This window comes from Enhydra lutris, unplaced genomic scaffold (genome assembly GCF_002288905.1).
Source record: "Enhydra lutris kenyoni isolate GAN:26980312 unplaced genomic scaffold, ASM228890v2 scaffoldscaffold93, whole genome shotgun sequence".
NCBI lineage: Eukaryota > Metazoa > Chordata > Mammalia > Carnivora > Mustelidae > Enhydra > Enhydra lutris.
The window spans coordinates 2,915,951-2,931,349 of record NW_019154177.1 but is presented as its reverse complement, the minus strand read 5'-3'; the positions used below and the strand labels follow the sequence as shown (position 1 = coordinate 2,931,349).

At 47.6% G+C, this 15,399-nt stretch overlaps 3 protein-coding genes across 11 annotated transcripts in view; 2 read left to right on the top strand and 1 right to left on the bottom strand.

Annotated features, from left to right (window-relative positions):
- LOC111162609 overlaps nucleotides 1-15,399 on the bottom strand; it is a 207,498-nt gene that overhangs the window by 43,063 nt on the left and 149,036 nt on the right. The gene's annotated exons all lie outside the window — the stretch shown is intronic.
- LOC111138542 (histone H2B type 1-A) overlaps nucleotides 1-15,399 on the top strand; it is a 364,628-nt gene that overhangs the window by 285,679 nt on the left and 63,550 nt on the right. The window lies entirely within an intron of this gene.
- Nucleotides 1,911-8,668, top strand: LOC111162592 (hemochromatosis). Of its 8 annotated transcripts, none has more exons than XM_022527100.1 (6): nucleotides 1,913-2,240; nucleotides 5,100-5,363; nucleotides 5,560-5,840; nucleotides 6,668-6,917; nucleotides 7,046-7,159; nucleotides 7,868-8,668. In XM_022527100.1, exons 1-6 carry the CDS (start codon nucleotides 2,165-2,167, stop codon nucleotides 7,906-7,908), a joined length of 1,026 nt encoding a protein of 341 aa, XP_022382808.1. In that variant the 5' UTR covers nucleotides 1,913-2,164; the 3' UTR covers nucleotides 7,909-8,668. The 8 variants fall into 8 exon arrangements, with proteins under 8 accessions (XP_022382813.1, XP_022382811.1, XP_022382812.1 ...); XM_022527099.1 differs by having other exon boundaries at nucleotides 1,922-2,240; nucleotides 5,560-5,835; nucleotides 6,642-6,917; XM_022527105.1 differs by lacking the exons at nucleotides 5,100-5,363; nucleotides 5,560-5,840 and adding an exon at nucleotides 3,496-3,520 and having other exon boundaries at nucleotides 1,911-2,215; nucleotides 6,642-6,917.

Sequence of the window (15,399 nt, the reverse complement as noted above, 5' to 3'; positions counted from 1 at the left end):
ATGCGGAAGAGCTGAGATTTTACTTTTACACACATGAAAAAGAATGAAGTTGGACCTCAACCTCATACCATATCTAAAAATTAACTCAAAATGAATCAAAGACATAAATGTAAAAACTAAAACTACAAATACTTAGAAGAAACCGTAGGTATAAAGCTTTGTGACCTTGGATTTGGCAATGATCTCTCAGTTATGACACCCAAAGTACAAGTAACAAAAGAAAAAATAGGTAAGTTGCACTTCACCAACGTTAGCAGTGTCTGTGCCGGGAGGCACACCATCAAGACAGTAAAAAGATCACACACTGAATTGGAATTCCCAAATCGTATATCTGGTACTGGCCTTACATCTAGAATACATAAAGGACATTTATGACTCAATGAGAAAAAGCAAATAACCCAGATTTTAAAATGGCAAAGGATCTGAATAGACATTTCTCCAAAAAAGGTTCCTAGATGGCCAATATTCAGGTGAAAAAAAAGATGTTCAGTATCACCAGTCATCAGGGAAAGGCTAACCCAAAGCGCAATGAGGCATTCCTTCTGACTGGGATGGCTAGCATTATAAAGATGAACCATAAGAAGTGTTGGCAAAGGTATAGAGAAATCGGGACTGTCACTCATTGCTGACGAGATGGTATATCCACTTTGGAAGACGGTCTGGCGGTTCCTCAAAAGGTTATTTAAACATAGAGTCATCATAGCAATTCCACCCTTAGGTCCGTACCCAAAAGAAAAGAAAATGTAAGTCCACACAAAAATGGGTACACACGTGTTCAGAGTAGCATTCTTCTTAATAGACACAAAGTTGAAATAACCTAGTTTCCATCAATTGACGAAGGGAGAAATAAAATGGGGTGTGGTGGAATATTATTCATCCATGAAAAAGAAATGTGAAAACATTACGCTAAATGAAAGAAGCCAGTCATGAAGAATCACATAGTCTAGGATTCCATGTGTCTAAAATGTTCAGAAGAGGTAAATCTATCGAGACAGAAAGTAGATTAGTGACAGCCTGCGGTGGGGTGGGAGGCATTGCCTAGTGCTGTCTAAAAGGCACAGGTTTCTTTGTGGGGAGAATGAAAAATGTTCTAGAACTGTGTAAATAGTCACATGCCTGTGTAAAAATGTGAAAATTCACTGAATTTTACACCTTAAGTGGATGAATTGTACGGTATGTGAATTAAATCTCAATAATCAAGCTGTTACCAAGAAAAAAGAATATTACAATCAACCCCAATGGATTCATCCACTGTATTCAACATTTTTCTGGTTGCATTTCATATCCCCCTGCAGTTAGGCCCCAGTTTCCAAGTCTGATTTATTTTTCTTAGGTGGCCAAAATTGGCATACATGCTTAAAAAGGTATTGCTCATTGGATTTATTAGGTATTTAAAGGGTTTTAGGAAAATCAGATGTATTAAATTTGGTAATATGTTTTGAAATATCTAAAGCAGTAGTTCCCAAACTTTGGGTGTGGGGTGGGGGTGGGGGAGGGGTTAAAATTCCAATCCTCAGGTAACACCGCACGCACACCAATTAAATCAGTAGCTGGAGTAAAAACAGGGCATCAATAAGTTTAATGATTTTCTAGGTGATCTCAATGTGTTGTAAAGTTTGTGAAATCTAACTTAAATTGTGAAAGATGTTCCAGTAGGTTCTAATTTATTAAACTTACGATTGTTCATTGTTTCTAATGTGGGAATAAAATGGAAATTTTACACAAAAACCGTATTTTTAAGTTGAATAAACAGGATTGGCAAGCTGAACTCAAGATAAAAATGCTGAAAATGTATCGCTGAACTTTTAAATTCCTATTTAAGAATCAGATATAGGAAATTAGGCTATTTCGGTCGGAACACTGGTAAGCATACTCTCCCCCATCAGCAACGTCCCCGTAGGCCTGAAAACCCCCAGGGACAGCTGGGTCACAGTGTTTCACAAGCCAGTGCTCTGGGCCGCAGGAGAGTTCAAGTTCAGGAGTTTCTTCTCAGCCGCGGCCCCGGAAAAGGATCGCACTGGCCAGGAAGTTTTGTCTGGTATCCCCGCAGCCCGGGCAGCGACTCCAGGGTGACTTGTTGGCCATGCCCGCGTCGCCGCCGCTCGGAGGCGGGTGAAGCTCCGGGACGCGCGGAGCCGGGGAGACGCGAGGTCACCGCGCCGAGATGGGCTCGGGAGCGCGGCGCGCGCTGCTCCTGCTGCTCCTGCTGCAGACCGTGGCCGAGCCGGGGCTGCCGCCGCGTGAGTCCGGGCCGCGGGGGGACGAGATCGAAACCAGCTTTGCTGAGCGCCGGGGGTCGCCAAGAGTGGGGGACACGGCTCGGCCCCGAGCGCGGCCTGCCCCCGACTCTCCCGGGAGGGGCTCCACCGCCGGGTGCGGGAGGGTTTGCGGGTCCCCTCGCCCGGGACCTGTGCGGCCCCCACCTCCGTCGCAGTTCCCCAGGGTGGCGCTCGGAGCCTCCCGCCCCCTCCGCCGACTGCGACGCTTTTAACTACTTTTAACTCCAAATCTGCGCGTTTCTCATCCAGGCTGAGCTGGGATCCCCGGGTCCTCGAAGTCCGAGCTGGGTGCTGTCTCTCTGCTCTGGACCATGTCGTGTTTTTCCCCGGTGGTCCCCAAACAGGAAGTTCTCCCCAGAGACGACGTGGGCCCGGCCGGGGTGTTGACACTCAGGGCTGGCAGAGGGCAGCAGGCCTCCGCTGAGCGACCCCCCCACACACAGCGTCCAGCCTCGCAGACGCGTGGGGGCCGGTGATCGAGCGGGGGCTGGGCTTCCCCCCTCCCCCCCACACACACCCTTTCCAACTCCGGGTGGGGAGAGGCCCCCGAGACAGATCTGACCCGAACCTTACTGACTCTTGGCGGTTATTCCTTTGCCTGGAAAAAATAACGTATCTGTGATTTCTGGACTTTTGAACTGAACGCAACAGTTCGCATTTTCAGCCGCGGGCGGGGGGTGGGGATTGATTTGCAAAGTTCATCGTAGTATGTGTAACTGACAGGCCTTTACTAAAGGATGCCAACGTGAGGATAACTGACATTGAACTCGGTTTTAAATCACCTTCCTCTCTGTGATCAGGTTTGACTCCACTAAGCATTTGGGAAGTAGTAGCCAGTCGGAGGGTGATTTTACTGGCGTAAAATTCCTCAGGCTCAGTTCCTTCCCCAGGTTAGAAAGAACTTAGGCGATCTGGTTCTCTGATGGAAAATGAAGAGCTATCACTGTTTCTAATCTCAGCTGAAGGGGACTTTCCACACACATGTTTACACAGTCTCAGAACAACGCTTGGAGGGCAGGTCGGATGTGTGCCCACGTTTTACAGACATCGGAATGAGGCATGACCTGCTCCTGGGTAATTTTGTTCCACGTCACCCCGGGCTCTTGAAGCAGCACCTGCATCTCCACAGCTGTGATTCTTAAATTTCACACCGCAGTAAAGACTGAATACTAAATTTGATGTGGAACAGAAATATTCGTTGTTCACACTTATAAAGGGAGTAATGGAGCGTGAATTGCTCTGTTCTAGACCCAGGGAGATAGCAGGGATCCAAGCCCTTGCCCTCTGGTATTTTGCATTTTAGAGGCAAGATGACAATAAACTAACAAACAAAAGGACACAGAGCCCCAGGTAGCAGCAGGAGCTGTGAAGATGGGTGAGGAGGGGAGGCTGGGGCTGGCTCCTCTCAGGCTGAAGGAAGTGGGGATGAGCCTTTTGGAAGCACCGCTTCCCAGTTGAGCTGAGTGGACCCCACAGGTTGAGTTGAAGCAGAGACTGCAACCTTAGGGAAACTGACACTTTCTGTTGTGGGGACTGTTCTGTGCATTGTAGGATGTCCTTTACTCACTGGATGTTAGTAGCAACTCCCCAGTTCTGACCGTCAGAAGTGTCTCCAGACATTGATGAGGGAGTCACAGTGTCCCAATTAGGAGTGGCTGGGGTGCAGGAGAAGCAGCGACCAGAGGTGGAGACTCGCCGGGGGCTCAGCCCCCCGCCACAGGCAAGGTCTCCTCGGACCTCACAGCTGCCGTGTGGGTTCTAGCCAAGGAAGGACACCATTAGCTATAGGTCTGGCCGCTCTGTGGGAGGCAGGGGTGAAGGAAGTCACAGTTAGAGCTGGGGAGCAGCAAGAGAGCTGTTGCTGGGTTGCAGGGGGAGATGGCAGCCGGGCCTGGGGCTAGCCGAGGAGGCCGTGAGCAGCAGGTGCTTTCTGGATGTCTTTAGAAGGAGGTTGCCGAAGGATCTAGGCACTGTGTGAGAGAAAGAGAAAAGTCAAAGGCGACTCTGTGATTTAAAATTATTTTAGATGTGTCAGTGGCCTGAGCCGTGGGGTGATGGGTGATGCCATTTCTGAGATGGTGAAGGCAGAAGAGCGAGCGGCTTGGGGGAAATCAAGAGTTAGACTGAAGTTGGATTTTTCCAATTAGTTATCCAACCAGTGGTGTCCTGTTGGCAGTTGGGTGTAAGAATCTGGAGTTCAGGGCCAGAGATAAACAGCAAGGAGTTATCATCGATTCATCTAACAAGGATGTACCGAGCCCCGAGTACATGCCAGGCGCTGTTCTAGGTATTAGGCGTTCATCCCTGAGTCCCTCTTTCCACAGCGGAAGGAAGGGAAACTCTCTCTTGCCCTTCCTGGGTCTTCTTCCATGTTTGCTCTGAAAGTATCCTAGTGATGCATAGCAGATCTGCCAGCAGTTCACAGCAAACACTTACACAGGAAAGAGTTTAGATGGGAATTATGAAAAAACAAATAAACAAACAAACAACAACCCAGCAGTGAATTCCTCTACACGTGGATCTAATTCCCTGTGAGCGCCCTGAGCTCGGCTGCCCCAGCTAGAGACCCTTTGGGATCTTAGAGAGTTGGTGGGCTGCAGGGGAGATTGCCCTAAATGTTGGAATGGGGCAGAGGCTGGGAGCTCCAAGAGGGTGGTGGCAGCCCCCCCGGGGAGGGGAGAGCACCCAGGCTGTGGTGGGGGGCGGAGAGGCCCTGCAGCTCACGTGTGGTGGGTGGGCCCAGACGGAGAAGAGGTGCGGCCCTGCTGCCTCCCAGCCCCTTTCGCAGTCCACAGAGATGTCCTCTTGCCTTCTCCCCAGGATCCCATTCTCTGCGCTACCTCTTCATGGGCGCCTCAGTGCCGGATCTTGGGCTGCCCCTGTTTGAGGCCTTGGGCTACGTGGACGACCAGCTGTTCGTGTCCTACAGTCACGAGAGTCGCCGTGCAGAGCCCCGCACCCAGTGGGTCCAGGGTGGGGCCACCAGCCAGCTGTGGCTGCAGCTGAGTCAGAGCCTGAAAGGCTGGGATCACATGTTCATTGTGGACTTCTGGACCATCATAGACAATCACAACCACAGCAAGGGTACATGGAGAGGGCGCTCGCCTTTCCCAGGGGGGCAGAGCGCTTCTCTACCTCGAAGATGCATCTGGGGGGAGCGAGCAGGGAGTCTGAGGTCCCGCGGGAGGAGGGAAGGAGTCCGAGGTCCTAGGCTCCCTGGGGATGACGAGACAAGGACTTTCTCCTTTGGTTTCAGTAACGAAGCTCGGGGTGCTGTCAGAGTCCCACACCCTGCAAGTGATCCTGGGCTGTGAGGTACAAGAGGACAACAGCACCAGGGGGTTCTGGAAGTATGGGTACGACGGGCAGAACCATCTGGAATTCTGCCCCGAGACGCTGGACTGGAGAGCAGCAGAGCCCATGGCCCAGGCCACCAAGTTGGAATGGGAAGTGAACAAGATCCGGGCCAAACAGAACAGGGCCTTCCTGGAGAGGGACTGCCCTGAGCAGCTGCAACGCTTGCTGGAGCTGGGGAGAGGGGTCCTGGACCGGCGAGGTATGGTGGGGATGCCTGGCTGCCCCTGGACTGTCGGGATGCCACAGAGGGGAACGCAGGGCGAGGTCTGGGGCTGGGCTTTCCCAGGTGGCCAGGGTCACATGACTCTCGGGGCCAAGAGGTCTGAGGTCTGAGGGCTCCGCCTTAGAACTGAGATGTAGGACACCGCTGAGGGTCAGGGTTTTAGGGTTTTTTCTCCCTACACATGGCCGAAGAAGACGTATCTGTGATCTCTTGATTTTCCCGAGAAACCTGTGTATATTTACACCTTTTAGGAATTTCATAGCTGTCAATTACTGCATGAAAGCCCAGCTAGGAAATTACCAAAGGAGGCGACCAGCCAGAGTAGCAGAATCGGTGGGAGGTTAAAGGTTACTCTTACAGAACAGACGACAACAGAGAGTCCCTGAGGACTGCCCATCTTGGAGGGCCCTTCTTACAAGAACCCTTACTGGGTTGAGCCAGGGAGAATTTGCCAGTAGAGCTCATTCGATCACATCTGCACACTGTGAAATTTTATCCGATTCCACTTACTCTATTGACTAAGGGCAGAAGCCGCACGCTGCAGGTTAAGTGTGTTTATACATGGGCAGGAGAATGGGCTTGACTGTCCACCGTGCAGCTCCCCATCACAGCTGACATTCCTGCAACATGATTTAGGACACAAAACAATGACTGTCCCGCAGCTGTGTAGGGACAGGGTTCGCTTCCTCCTCCAACCCATGGAGGAAGGGAAGTGAAAGTTCCAGTCTTCCTGGTAAGGGTAGAAAACTCCCCTCTCCAGATCCTTCCTCCTTCCTGTGCAGTGCCCCCTCTGGTGAAGGTGACTCAGCGTGTGGCCTCGGCTGTGAGCACCCTGCGGTGTCAGGCCCTTAACTTCTACCCCCAGAACATCACCATGAAGTGGCTGAAGGACGGGCAGCCACTGGATGCCACGGACGTTGAGCCGAAGGATGTGCTGCCCAACGGGGATGGGACCTACCAGGGCTGGGCGGCGTTGGCCGTGGCCCCCGGGGAAGAGCAGAGATACACCTGCCAAGTGGAGCACCCCGGCCTGGATCAGCCCCTCACTGCCGCCTGGGGTACAGGCGAGGGGGGTGGGGCAAGTCCGTTGTTGGGGGGAAGAAGGCGGCTCAGCCTGGCAGTGAGGGGAGGGGCTGAGCTGGGCTGGGGCCTGTGTGCCAGCTTTCTCTTGCTTTTGCCTTTTTAGAGGCCCCAGTGTCTGGCACCCTGGTCATTGGAGTCATCAGTGGGATCGCTGTTTGCATCATCCTCCTTTTTACTGGAATTCTGTTCAGAATCTTAAGGAAAAGACGGGCTTCAAGTGAGTAGGAGGAAGGAGGACATCTCTCAGTTCCTCTGACCTGGGGACACACTAACGCGTCAGGAAGCGGGGCTGAGGGAGGGCAAAGGGGCTTTGATATCCGTCCAAGAGAAGCCTGGTCCTCTTTTTTCTTTGGGAACATGTGCACGGCCCCGGGAGCAGGAATTCATGGTTTTCCTCGGAACAAAAGCTCCAAGTTCAACAAACTTCTCTGGAGAACCTACTATGTTGCAAGCTGCTATTTAAAGCAGTGCATGGGCTTTAACGTTGAGTTCATCGCTATTGCTGTTCTCGAACCCACATCCAGAAAGGAATGAAATCTAGCACAAGTTAACACAGTGAAAGGAGAGCCCCTGAGGTCCTTAGATAGATACGAAGAAGAGGGGCAGACGGAAGCCAGCCGTGCAGAGCTCTGGGGGCCTCAAGGATGCCAGCCAGTGAGCCCAGGAAGTCCGTGCAGGAACAATGGGTGGGGACAGACTCTTGGCAGTTGGAGAATGAGTGTCAGGAGGTGAGGCGGGACAGAAGGAGGCCCAGTTAGAAAGCTGGTAAGCAACTCCAGGTGAGAGATGATGATGTGAACCCTGGGAGGTCTCCAGGCAGGGGGCGGTCCCAGTTGAGGTGAATGGATGTGGGAGGTGAGGGCCAGGGACAAGGCAGCAGGGTGCTCGGGTCTGCGATGCACTTTCCTGTCTCCTGTCTCTGCAGGAGGAGCCATGGGGGACTACGTCTTGGCCGAATGTAAGTGACGGACAGCCTGCAGACCCCTTGTGGGGAGGAGACGTGGAGACTCAAAGAGAGGGCGCCGCTGTGGCCCTCTTGGTGTTCCAGAGCAGGACTGGACTGAACGGACGGGAACTGCACCAGCAAGTCTCTGCTTGAGTCCTGCCTTCTTCATTTTTGGAAAGTTCCTCCCATTTCAGTTTTTGAGTTCCCGCGTGCCAGAGAGCCCCAGCGCTGGCCTCGGGGCAGAACAGCCTCCTTGAATCACCAGCTGCCTCTAGGGCCTGCCTTCGCTTCTGCATCACTTCCCACTCCGCGTGCCCACGTCATCACATCTCCTACCTCGGGAATAGCGCTCCTGAAATCTGGGGGACTCATGGTTCCTTTCAACATCTGAGAAAAACAATGAACTTTCTCCTTGGGACATAACACTCTCATGCCCTTACCAGAATTTTGCACATACATTCAGGCATTTCTTAGGCCCATCCGAGTTTCCTTTTGGTCCCCTCTCTCTCTGTTGTCCAGTAATTCACCTGTCACTGCCCCTCTGGTCTCTTCCATCAGAGGGTGAAGTGGGTCAGTGTACAGCGGCAAAGGCCGTGCACTGCACAACCCAAGGAGGCACCTTTCCAAGAAGAGCCATTGTGGATGCCTCTGTTTATTTATGATAGTTTTCCAGGAAGGGGGTGGGAAATGTCTTGAAGAGGGTATCTTTTTCTATTTGGCAGCAAGTTGTCACAGATCCACACAGACTCACGATTTACATTAAAGCATTCCTAGTGCCTCTCTGGTGTGCCAGGCTTGAAGTAATGCAGTCATTTCCTACCTTCTCTCTGCTAATGAAAGGACAATGAAAATGATCCTAAGAATGATAATGATGGTGATAAGGGGGCTGACACTTATATATATATGTATTTTCTAAAAAGGCATTTTACTTGCTACCAGACTAAGTTCTGAGCACCCACTTACCATATAATTCTCACAATAATGCTCTGATGTAAGTACTGTTATCCTCGTCCTTTCTTTAGGTGAACAAAATGAGGTACAGAGTAGCTCACAGCCTGCCAGGTCTAGAGACAGGTCTGCAGCTCTGTCAGTCTGACTCTGACCCATCTCACACGCCTGGGCATTCAATGTTTTAGCTGTGCCAAGAAATGGAGAAGGGAGGGGCACGGCTCCTCCGTGGCCCCAGTGTCTGTATTTTGCCCGAGCTTGACCAAAACAAAGGGAAATAGTAGAAAATAAGCTCCACCATTTCCTTTCGAAGTCTCTGGGGAAAGAAGTCCAGCGTGTGGCTGGCTTCCTCTGCTGCCAGCCCGGGGCCGCTCTGTCCCGTGCGTCTCTGGCGCCCCCGTGTCGCGACAGGGATCGGTGTTGTGTGTCTGCGGCTATGCTGGACCCCACGGTGTTTTCGTTTTGCCTGCACCTCCAGAGTCACAATCCTGCTGGCACATTTCCCTCCAGGAACCAGATCGACATCTCTCATATTAAAGATGGCAAAACGGATGCCACAGTGCGGCCTGGGGGTACCCTGGCATATTCCTGGGGTTCCAGGGAGTCTGTCTCTCTTCCCCAATTGTGCACATTAAGAAAAGAAACTCATCTCACCAAGCTGCTCAGGAATTACTCCGTTCTGGGAAAGTAATTCATCTGACCATGTTCAAAAGAAAGTGACATGATGCCCGGATGGCACGCGTCTCCTTTCTGCTGCTATGTACATTCGGCTGCAAACAGTGCAACAGGCATTCTGTCTCTGCGGCAGGTGCCTCGAAAGTCCAAATATAGCTCAACGGTTTGGTAGGTATTGAATTTGGGCAAAGAGAGCTCAACGATTTTTTTTTAACTTTTCTTTTTTTCTGGTTACAGAAGTTAAGTGGATAAAAGTACATGTAATTTGTACTTATTGTCAAAAAGTTGAAAATGAGTTCAATTGAAACTCTCGTTCCAATTAGCTAGTGATAGACGATCTGTGTATCTCCTCTTAGTTTTGCTATATTAACACATAAAATCAACATATACGCTTTAATAAACATAAAATTAGTGTGTTGCATACTGCATGATTTCTTTAGGGGGCAGAGGAGCAGAAGAGAGAGAATCTTAAGCAGGCTCCACGCCGGGTGCAAAGCCCAGCGCAGGCTTCAATCTCGCGACCCTGAGATCAGAATCTCAGTGAAAACCCAGAGTCAGATGCTTAACTGACTGAGCCGCTCATTCTTTTTATAATGGAAATTATAAACCTCTATTTTCTTTCAGTGTTTCTTACCTTAATTTTTCTTCCCTTGTCCATCAATTCTTAAGATCAACTACCTTTGAAAAATCAAAGACCTACATTTTAAATTCTGGATCCTATGTGGCCTCTGGCAAAACCAGCCACAAACAAATCGCGGCCGGGTCGAGAAGGGTGCCACCTGGTGGCTACCGTCGAAAGTGTCACACTGGTCATGCGACTGTCTAGCTATGGGGTGGGGGCGGTGTTTCCTGTAGGAATAAGGAGACAGAAAGAGGAGAGGGCCACTGGACATCCTTTGTAGAGAAAAGCCCCAGAGAATTTGAGGAATTTGAGTCACCAGCTGGTTTCATCACAGCTCACTGCTGAGCTGCCTGAACCGAAGAAAACTTTGGTAATCTTTGAAGTTCAGGTGCAGCAGTTGGTTAAGACCTGCTGGGGCTGGTGTGGGGGTGTGGAGGGGGAGGTGCTGGGTGGCTCAGTGGGTTAAGCCTCTGCCTTCTGCTCAGGTCATGATCCACGGGGTCCTGGGATCCGGCCCCACACTGGGCTCTTCGCTCCACCGGGAGCCTGCTTCCTCCTCTCTGCCTGCCTCTCCACCTACTTGTAATCTGTCTGTCAAGTAAATAAATAATAAAATCTAAAAAAAAAAAAAAAAAAAAAAGACCTGCTGGGGGGTTAAAGCAGACATTCTTGCTCTGCTTGAACAATATGGTCTTACAGGGCTAGTGGGCTTGACTCACTATGAAACATTTTTCATGTTCACACACACACACACACACACACACACACACACACCCCACTTCGAAAACATGCCATCTCTAAAATGCTGGAAAACTCTATTAAGCTACCATTTTTAAACTATAATTTTTTTTCTAATCTCACTCTAATCTAATAATGACTAGAACTAAGAATGCATGACTTTAAACACTGAAGATCTTCACATTGATGGATGGGTATCTGAGATTTTGATTTCTATCTGTAGACTTTGCGTAATCGTTTTTTTTGTTTGTTTGTTTGTTTCTCTTTTGGAATCAATGTTAACAGGTAGAATGCCAACTCATTATTAATGATTGTACGTGATGATTTTGTTACAAAGCCTAGATTGACTTGACATCCAGCACACATGTCTTCCATGGCATGAATATTTTCTAAAACTATTTTTTTTCAGCTAACAATAAGTATGCATTTCCTAAATGTCAGGCCTTGTTCAGGATATTTTTTCTGAAGAATACAGTGAAGTAGGAACCATGGTTATTTCATTACCCTTATTTGGTTTTATGGAAACCAAAGCACAGAGATGTGACCTAACTTGCTGAAGGTTGCACAGTTAGAAAATTATTGTGCTCAATTTTTATTCTCGCTTGTCTGGCTCAGAGTCAGGGTCATAACCACTATACAGTACCTCTTTCTGTGTCAAGAAAAAATGTCATGGGGCACTGCTCCTGACTCTCAGGGCTGCTCCTGGTGGCCACACCTCTGATGTTTGCTGTAGTGGGGAGAGAATCTGTTTTAACATTTCAGAATTTGCCATATCTCTGTAACTTTTTCATAAATATTTGGAAACATTTTCTTCTTTTTTTTTTTTTTATAAACCCAAGAGACGTCTCTTAGGCATTATCATTTTTAAAGATTTTACTTGTTTATTTGACAAGTAGGCAGAGAGGCAGACAGAGAGAGAGAGAGAGGGAAGCAGGCTCCCTGCTGAGCAGAGAGCCGGATGTGGGGCTTGATCCCAAGACCCTGAGATCATGACCTGAGCCGAAGGCAGAGGCTTAACCCACTGAGCCACCCAGGCACCCCTGGAAACATTTTCTTTGGGTGTATTTTTTAAGGGTTTCTTTTTTTTCTGTTAATAAACAAATTTCTAATGAATGAATTCTCATTTCTATTTATTCTCTTTCTCATAAAGGGAGAAATTTGAGTCTGAGTAGCCCTGAAACACCTGTGAATCACGTTATTCACCAGATTTGGGTAGAAACTGTTGTTGCTATTTGTGTTTTTGGTTTTTTTTAAAGTATTGTTATTTTTTAAATATAAAATTCTAGCTTTTGATCCAAAGAGTCTAACAAACAGTTTTGGAGTCTTCTGTGTACTTGTGGTGGGACGGCGTGTGGGTGAGGAGGGGAAGTACCAGTATCTGTATAAAGCCCAGTGGTAAGTCTCAGTTAACCTTACTCTAGGATTGATTAAATGCCCTGAATTTAATTCCTTAAATAGTTACCACAATGGCATTTCCATAAAGCAGTAAATAACCAATTTTGATCCTGCCAAAACGTCTTGACAATGTGTGCGAAAGAGGGCATCTGTCTTAAATACAGATGTAACAGTTAGTGGAGTTTCCTTTTGTATATGTTTGGAATTACAGTTTTGCCATTAAAACAAGAGCAAAATACTTTTTGTGTTTTGTGTATGTGATTAAGAAAGTATCCAAAGGGGGTGCCTTTGTGGTTTAGTGGCTCAGTGGCTCAGTGGTTCAAAGCCTCTGACTTTGGCTCATGTCATGATCTAAGCGTCCTGGCATCTAGCCCAGCAGGGAGCTCTCTGCTCAGCAGGGAGCCTGCTTCCCACCCCCCACCCTCTGCTTCTCTGCCTACTTGTGGTCTCTGTCTGTCAAATAAATAAATAAAATCTTTAAAAAAAAAAAAAGTATCCAAAGGAATTTGAAAATCAAATTTAATTAGAGACTTTTTAAAAAAAATTTTGATACAAATAAATATATATATACAAAGGACATTGTCAGAAATTCCCTGTCCAAAGAACTTTTTTTAGGAGGTCAAAATAAATTAAGAATGTTTAATTAAGTGCCCACAAAGACAGCAGGCTGAGGAAGTAGATGGGACAAAACCTTTCAGTAGACTGTTTGTACTGAAAAGAAAACGTAGAGCATTTTCTAGAACAAGACAGAGAGGAAGTAAGGAAACTAGGGAAAGACCTAGTATATGTTATGGGCCACAGATAAGCCAATGGGAATGAAAACTGAATTTAGGGAAAGTGACTAAGACAATGGGTATTCATACCAGGGTAAAGGTTAGGTTGCTGGAAAAGAGAAATGTACTGAAGCCTTAAATCGCAGTAAGGTTCATCAGTACATGGCTGGAAGAGCTGTCCGCCCCAGACTAGGAGTGATGTCCCCAAATGCCCAAAGATAACGAATGTTATAAAGCCCTGGAAAACTAAGTTGGGTCTGGCTGAACGTATACCTTTCTTTGACTGTAATATAAGTCAAAAGTATTTCTACTCTAATATTTCTTCTCACTAAAGAACAATTATACACTTTAAAATGATGATATATAGTGGTAGCTCTCAACCCTGGGCAAGTATCAGAATTATTTGCCAATTATAAGGGTGCCTGGGTGGCTTAATCAGTTAGGTGTGTGCCTTGGGCTCAGGTCACAGTCCCAGGGTCCTGGGATCAAGTCCTTCATTGGGCTCCTTGCTCAGCGGGGAGCCTGCATCTCTCTCTCTGACAAATAAAATCTTTTTTAAAAAAATTGTTTGATACACACACACACACACATATGTAATCTATACATGATTCCTCAGCTCTGATACTTTGATTGAGTCAGTCTGCTGCAGAGGGTGGTTGTAGGAATTTCATATTTTTATAAGACCTTTCATTAACCTCATGGTTTTATTCATTCAAACGTGTGATGTGACCTATTAGCCACAACTTGTTTGTAGGGTTGTTAGCTGAAAGACGTACCTCACATGTTGAATGAACGGGGTTCTCTGAAGCCAGTTTCACTCTGAGGGTAAGACAGATGAACAGAAAAGTCAGCCATAAAGGTTCCAGAGTGAGCCACCCCTCTCCCAAACCTTAAGACCAAGAAAGGCAGGCACTCTTCACTGAGTGGAAGGATCCATTTTTTTTTTTTTTTTTTAAGAGTTTATTTGTTTGTTTGTCAGGAGAGAGAGAGCAGCAGGCAGAAGGAGAAGCAGGCTTCCCGCCAAGCAGAGAGCCCGATGCAGGACTCGATCCCAGGACTCGGGCATCACCACCTGAGCCCAAGACAGATGCCCAACCGAGGAAGGACCATCTTTACTATACATCTGTATCTGCATACCTTTTAAACATTTCTGTTCTGACATTCACAAATTTTGAGTCAATGTCATTGACAGAAATTGATAAAAGAGAACATTAGGAGAAGGGAATAGAAAAAAAGAAAAAGATATCAAAATAAAAGTGAGGTTTTATTAATGATAGAGTGGGCAAAATAAAATTGGGGGGAAGCTGGCCTGGATCTCTGGCCGAAATGCAGAGGGCAGCTGCTGGGATGTGTATCCGCGGTGGCTCACACTGTGGATTTTTGCATTAAATTACCATATTATATACATGCTACTTTTATTTATTTCCATGAATTAAAAAGCATGTTGAGATTTCAGTTTTACTTATAACCTCAGACCTTACACCTTTTCTCTGTAGTGTTTGACATTTCTTCCTAGCTAAGTCCTCCTTGTAAAATATGTGTTTGTGGTGGGAGGGAGAGAGTAAAAGTCAGGAACCTAAAAACCCTCAGTCTGGGGCAGAAGAATGCTTAATAGTTCCAGATGTGTTATAGATCAGGGCTTTCCTACCCTCTCCTGGAACTTTTTTCATCTGAAAAAGTATGAGATTATATATATATGTGATCGCTCTCAGGCCATAGTCTCATTCTAAGTATCCACAATAGACATTTATTTATTAAGTAGGATGGAGGGTATGCACCCTCACTTCCATGTTTTGACTAGAGTAAGTCTCATCATGGAAATTTTCAAAAGCTGCAGCAGGAGGCTAAGGAGAAATGTTTTGTTTGAAAAAGCCCTCTCCCAAACCATATTCAGATCCAGTTCTACTCTATTCTGCTTTTTTCTCCTTAATGGGATTAGCCTTGTTTAAAACACCGATAATCTCATTAAAAACCCTCCAGAAGAGGGCCCTGTAGGCTTTGTAATGACCTTAATCAAGTATTAGCCCTGCCCTACAATTAATCCCCAACTCAACAACACGTTTGTTCTTGTCTCTAAACCTGGAGAAGGCTAACAAGCCTTGAGTTAGGGAGGGAAGGTAAGCTTACTAGGAATTGCCGGCACATCAGACAGGCCCAGCGGGCCAGGAGAGGATCCAGGGACAACTGGCTCTCCAAGCTTAGCTCCAGGTTCCCTAACCCTGGCACAGACTTTTTTGTAGAAACAGGAGTCACTCAATAATGTTTGAAAGGGAACAGACGTTTTAATTTGCAATTGTTCGCCTTCCCACCCACCCCCTAGACACGGGGCCAGAGCTTTTAGAAAGCCAGGCTGACACTTC

Excerpts from the sequence above, each read along its gene's own strand:
- LOC111162592 (XM_022527098.1), top strand. The coding sequence starts at position 4,895 with ATGTTGGAATGGGGCAGAGGCTGGGAGCTCCAAGAGGGTGGTGGCAGC. Across the intron at positions 5,364-5,535 it reads CAATCACAACCACAGCAAGG|TAACGAAGCTCGGGGTGCTG; the intron begins GTACATGGAGAG and ends CTTTGGTTTCAG. Across the intron at positions 6,918-7,045 it reads GCCCCTCACTGCCGCCTGGG|AGGCCCCAGTGTCTGGCACC; the intron begins GTACAGGCGAGG and ends TTGCCTTTTTAG.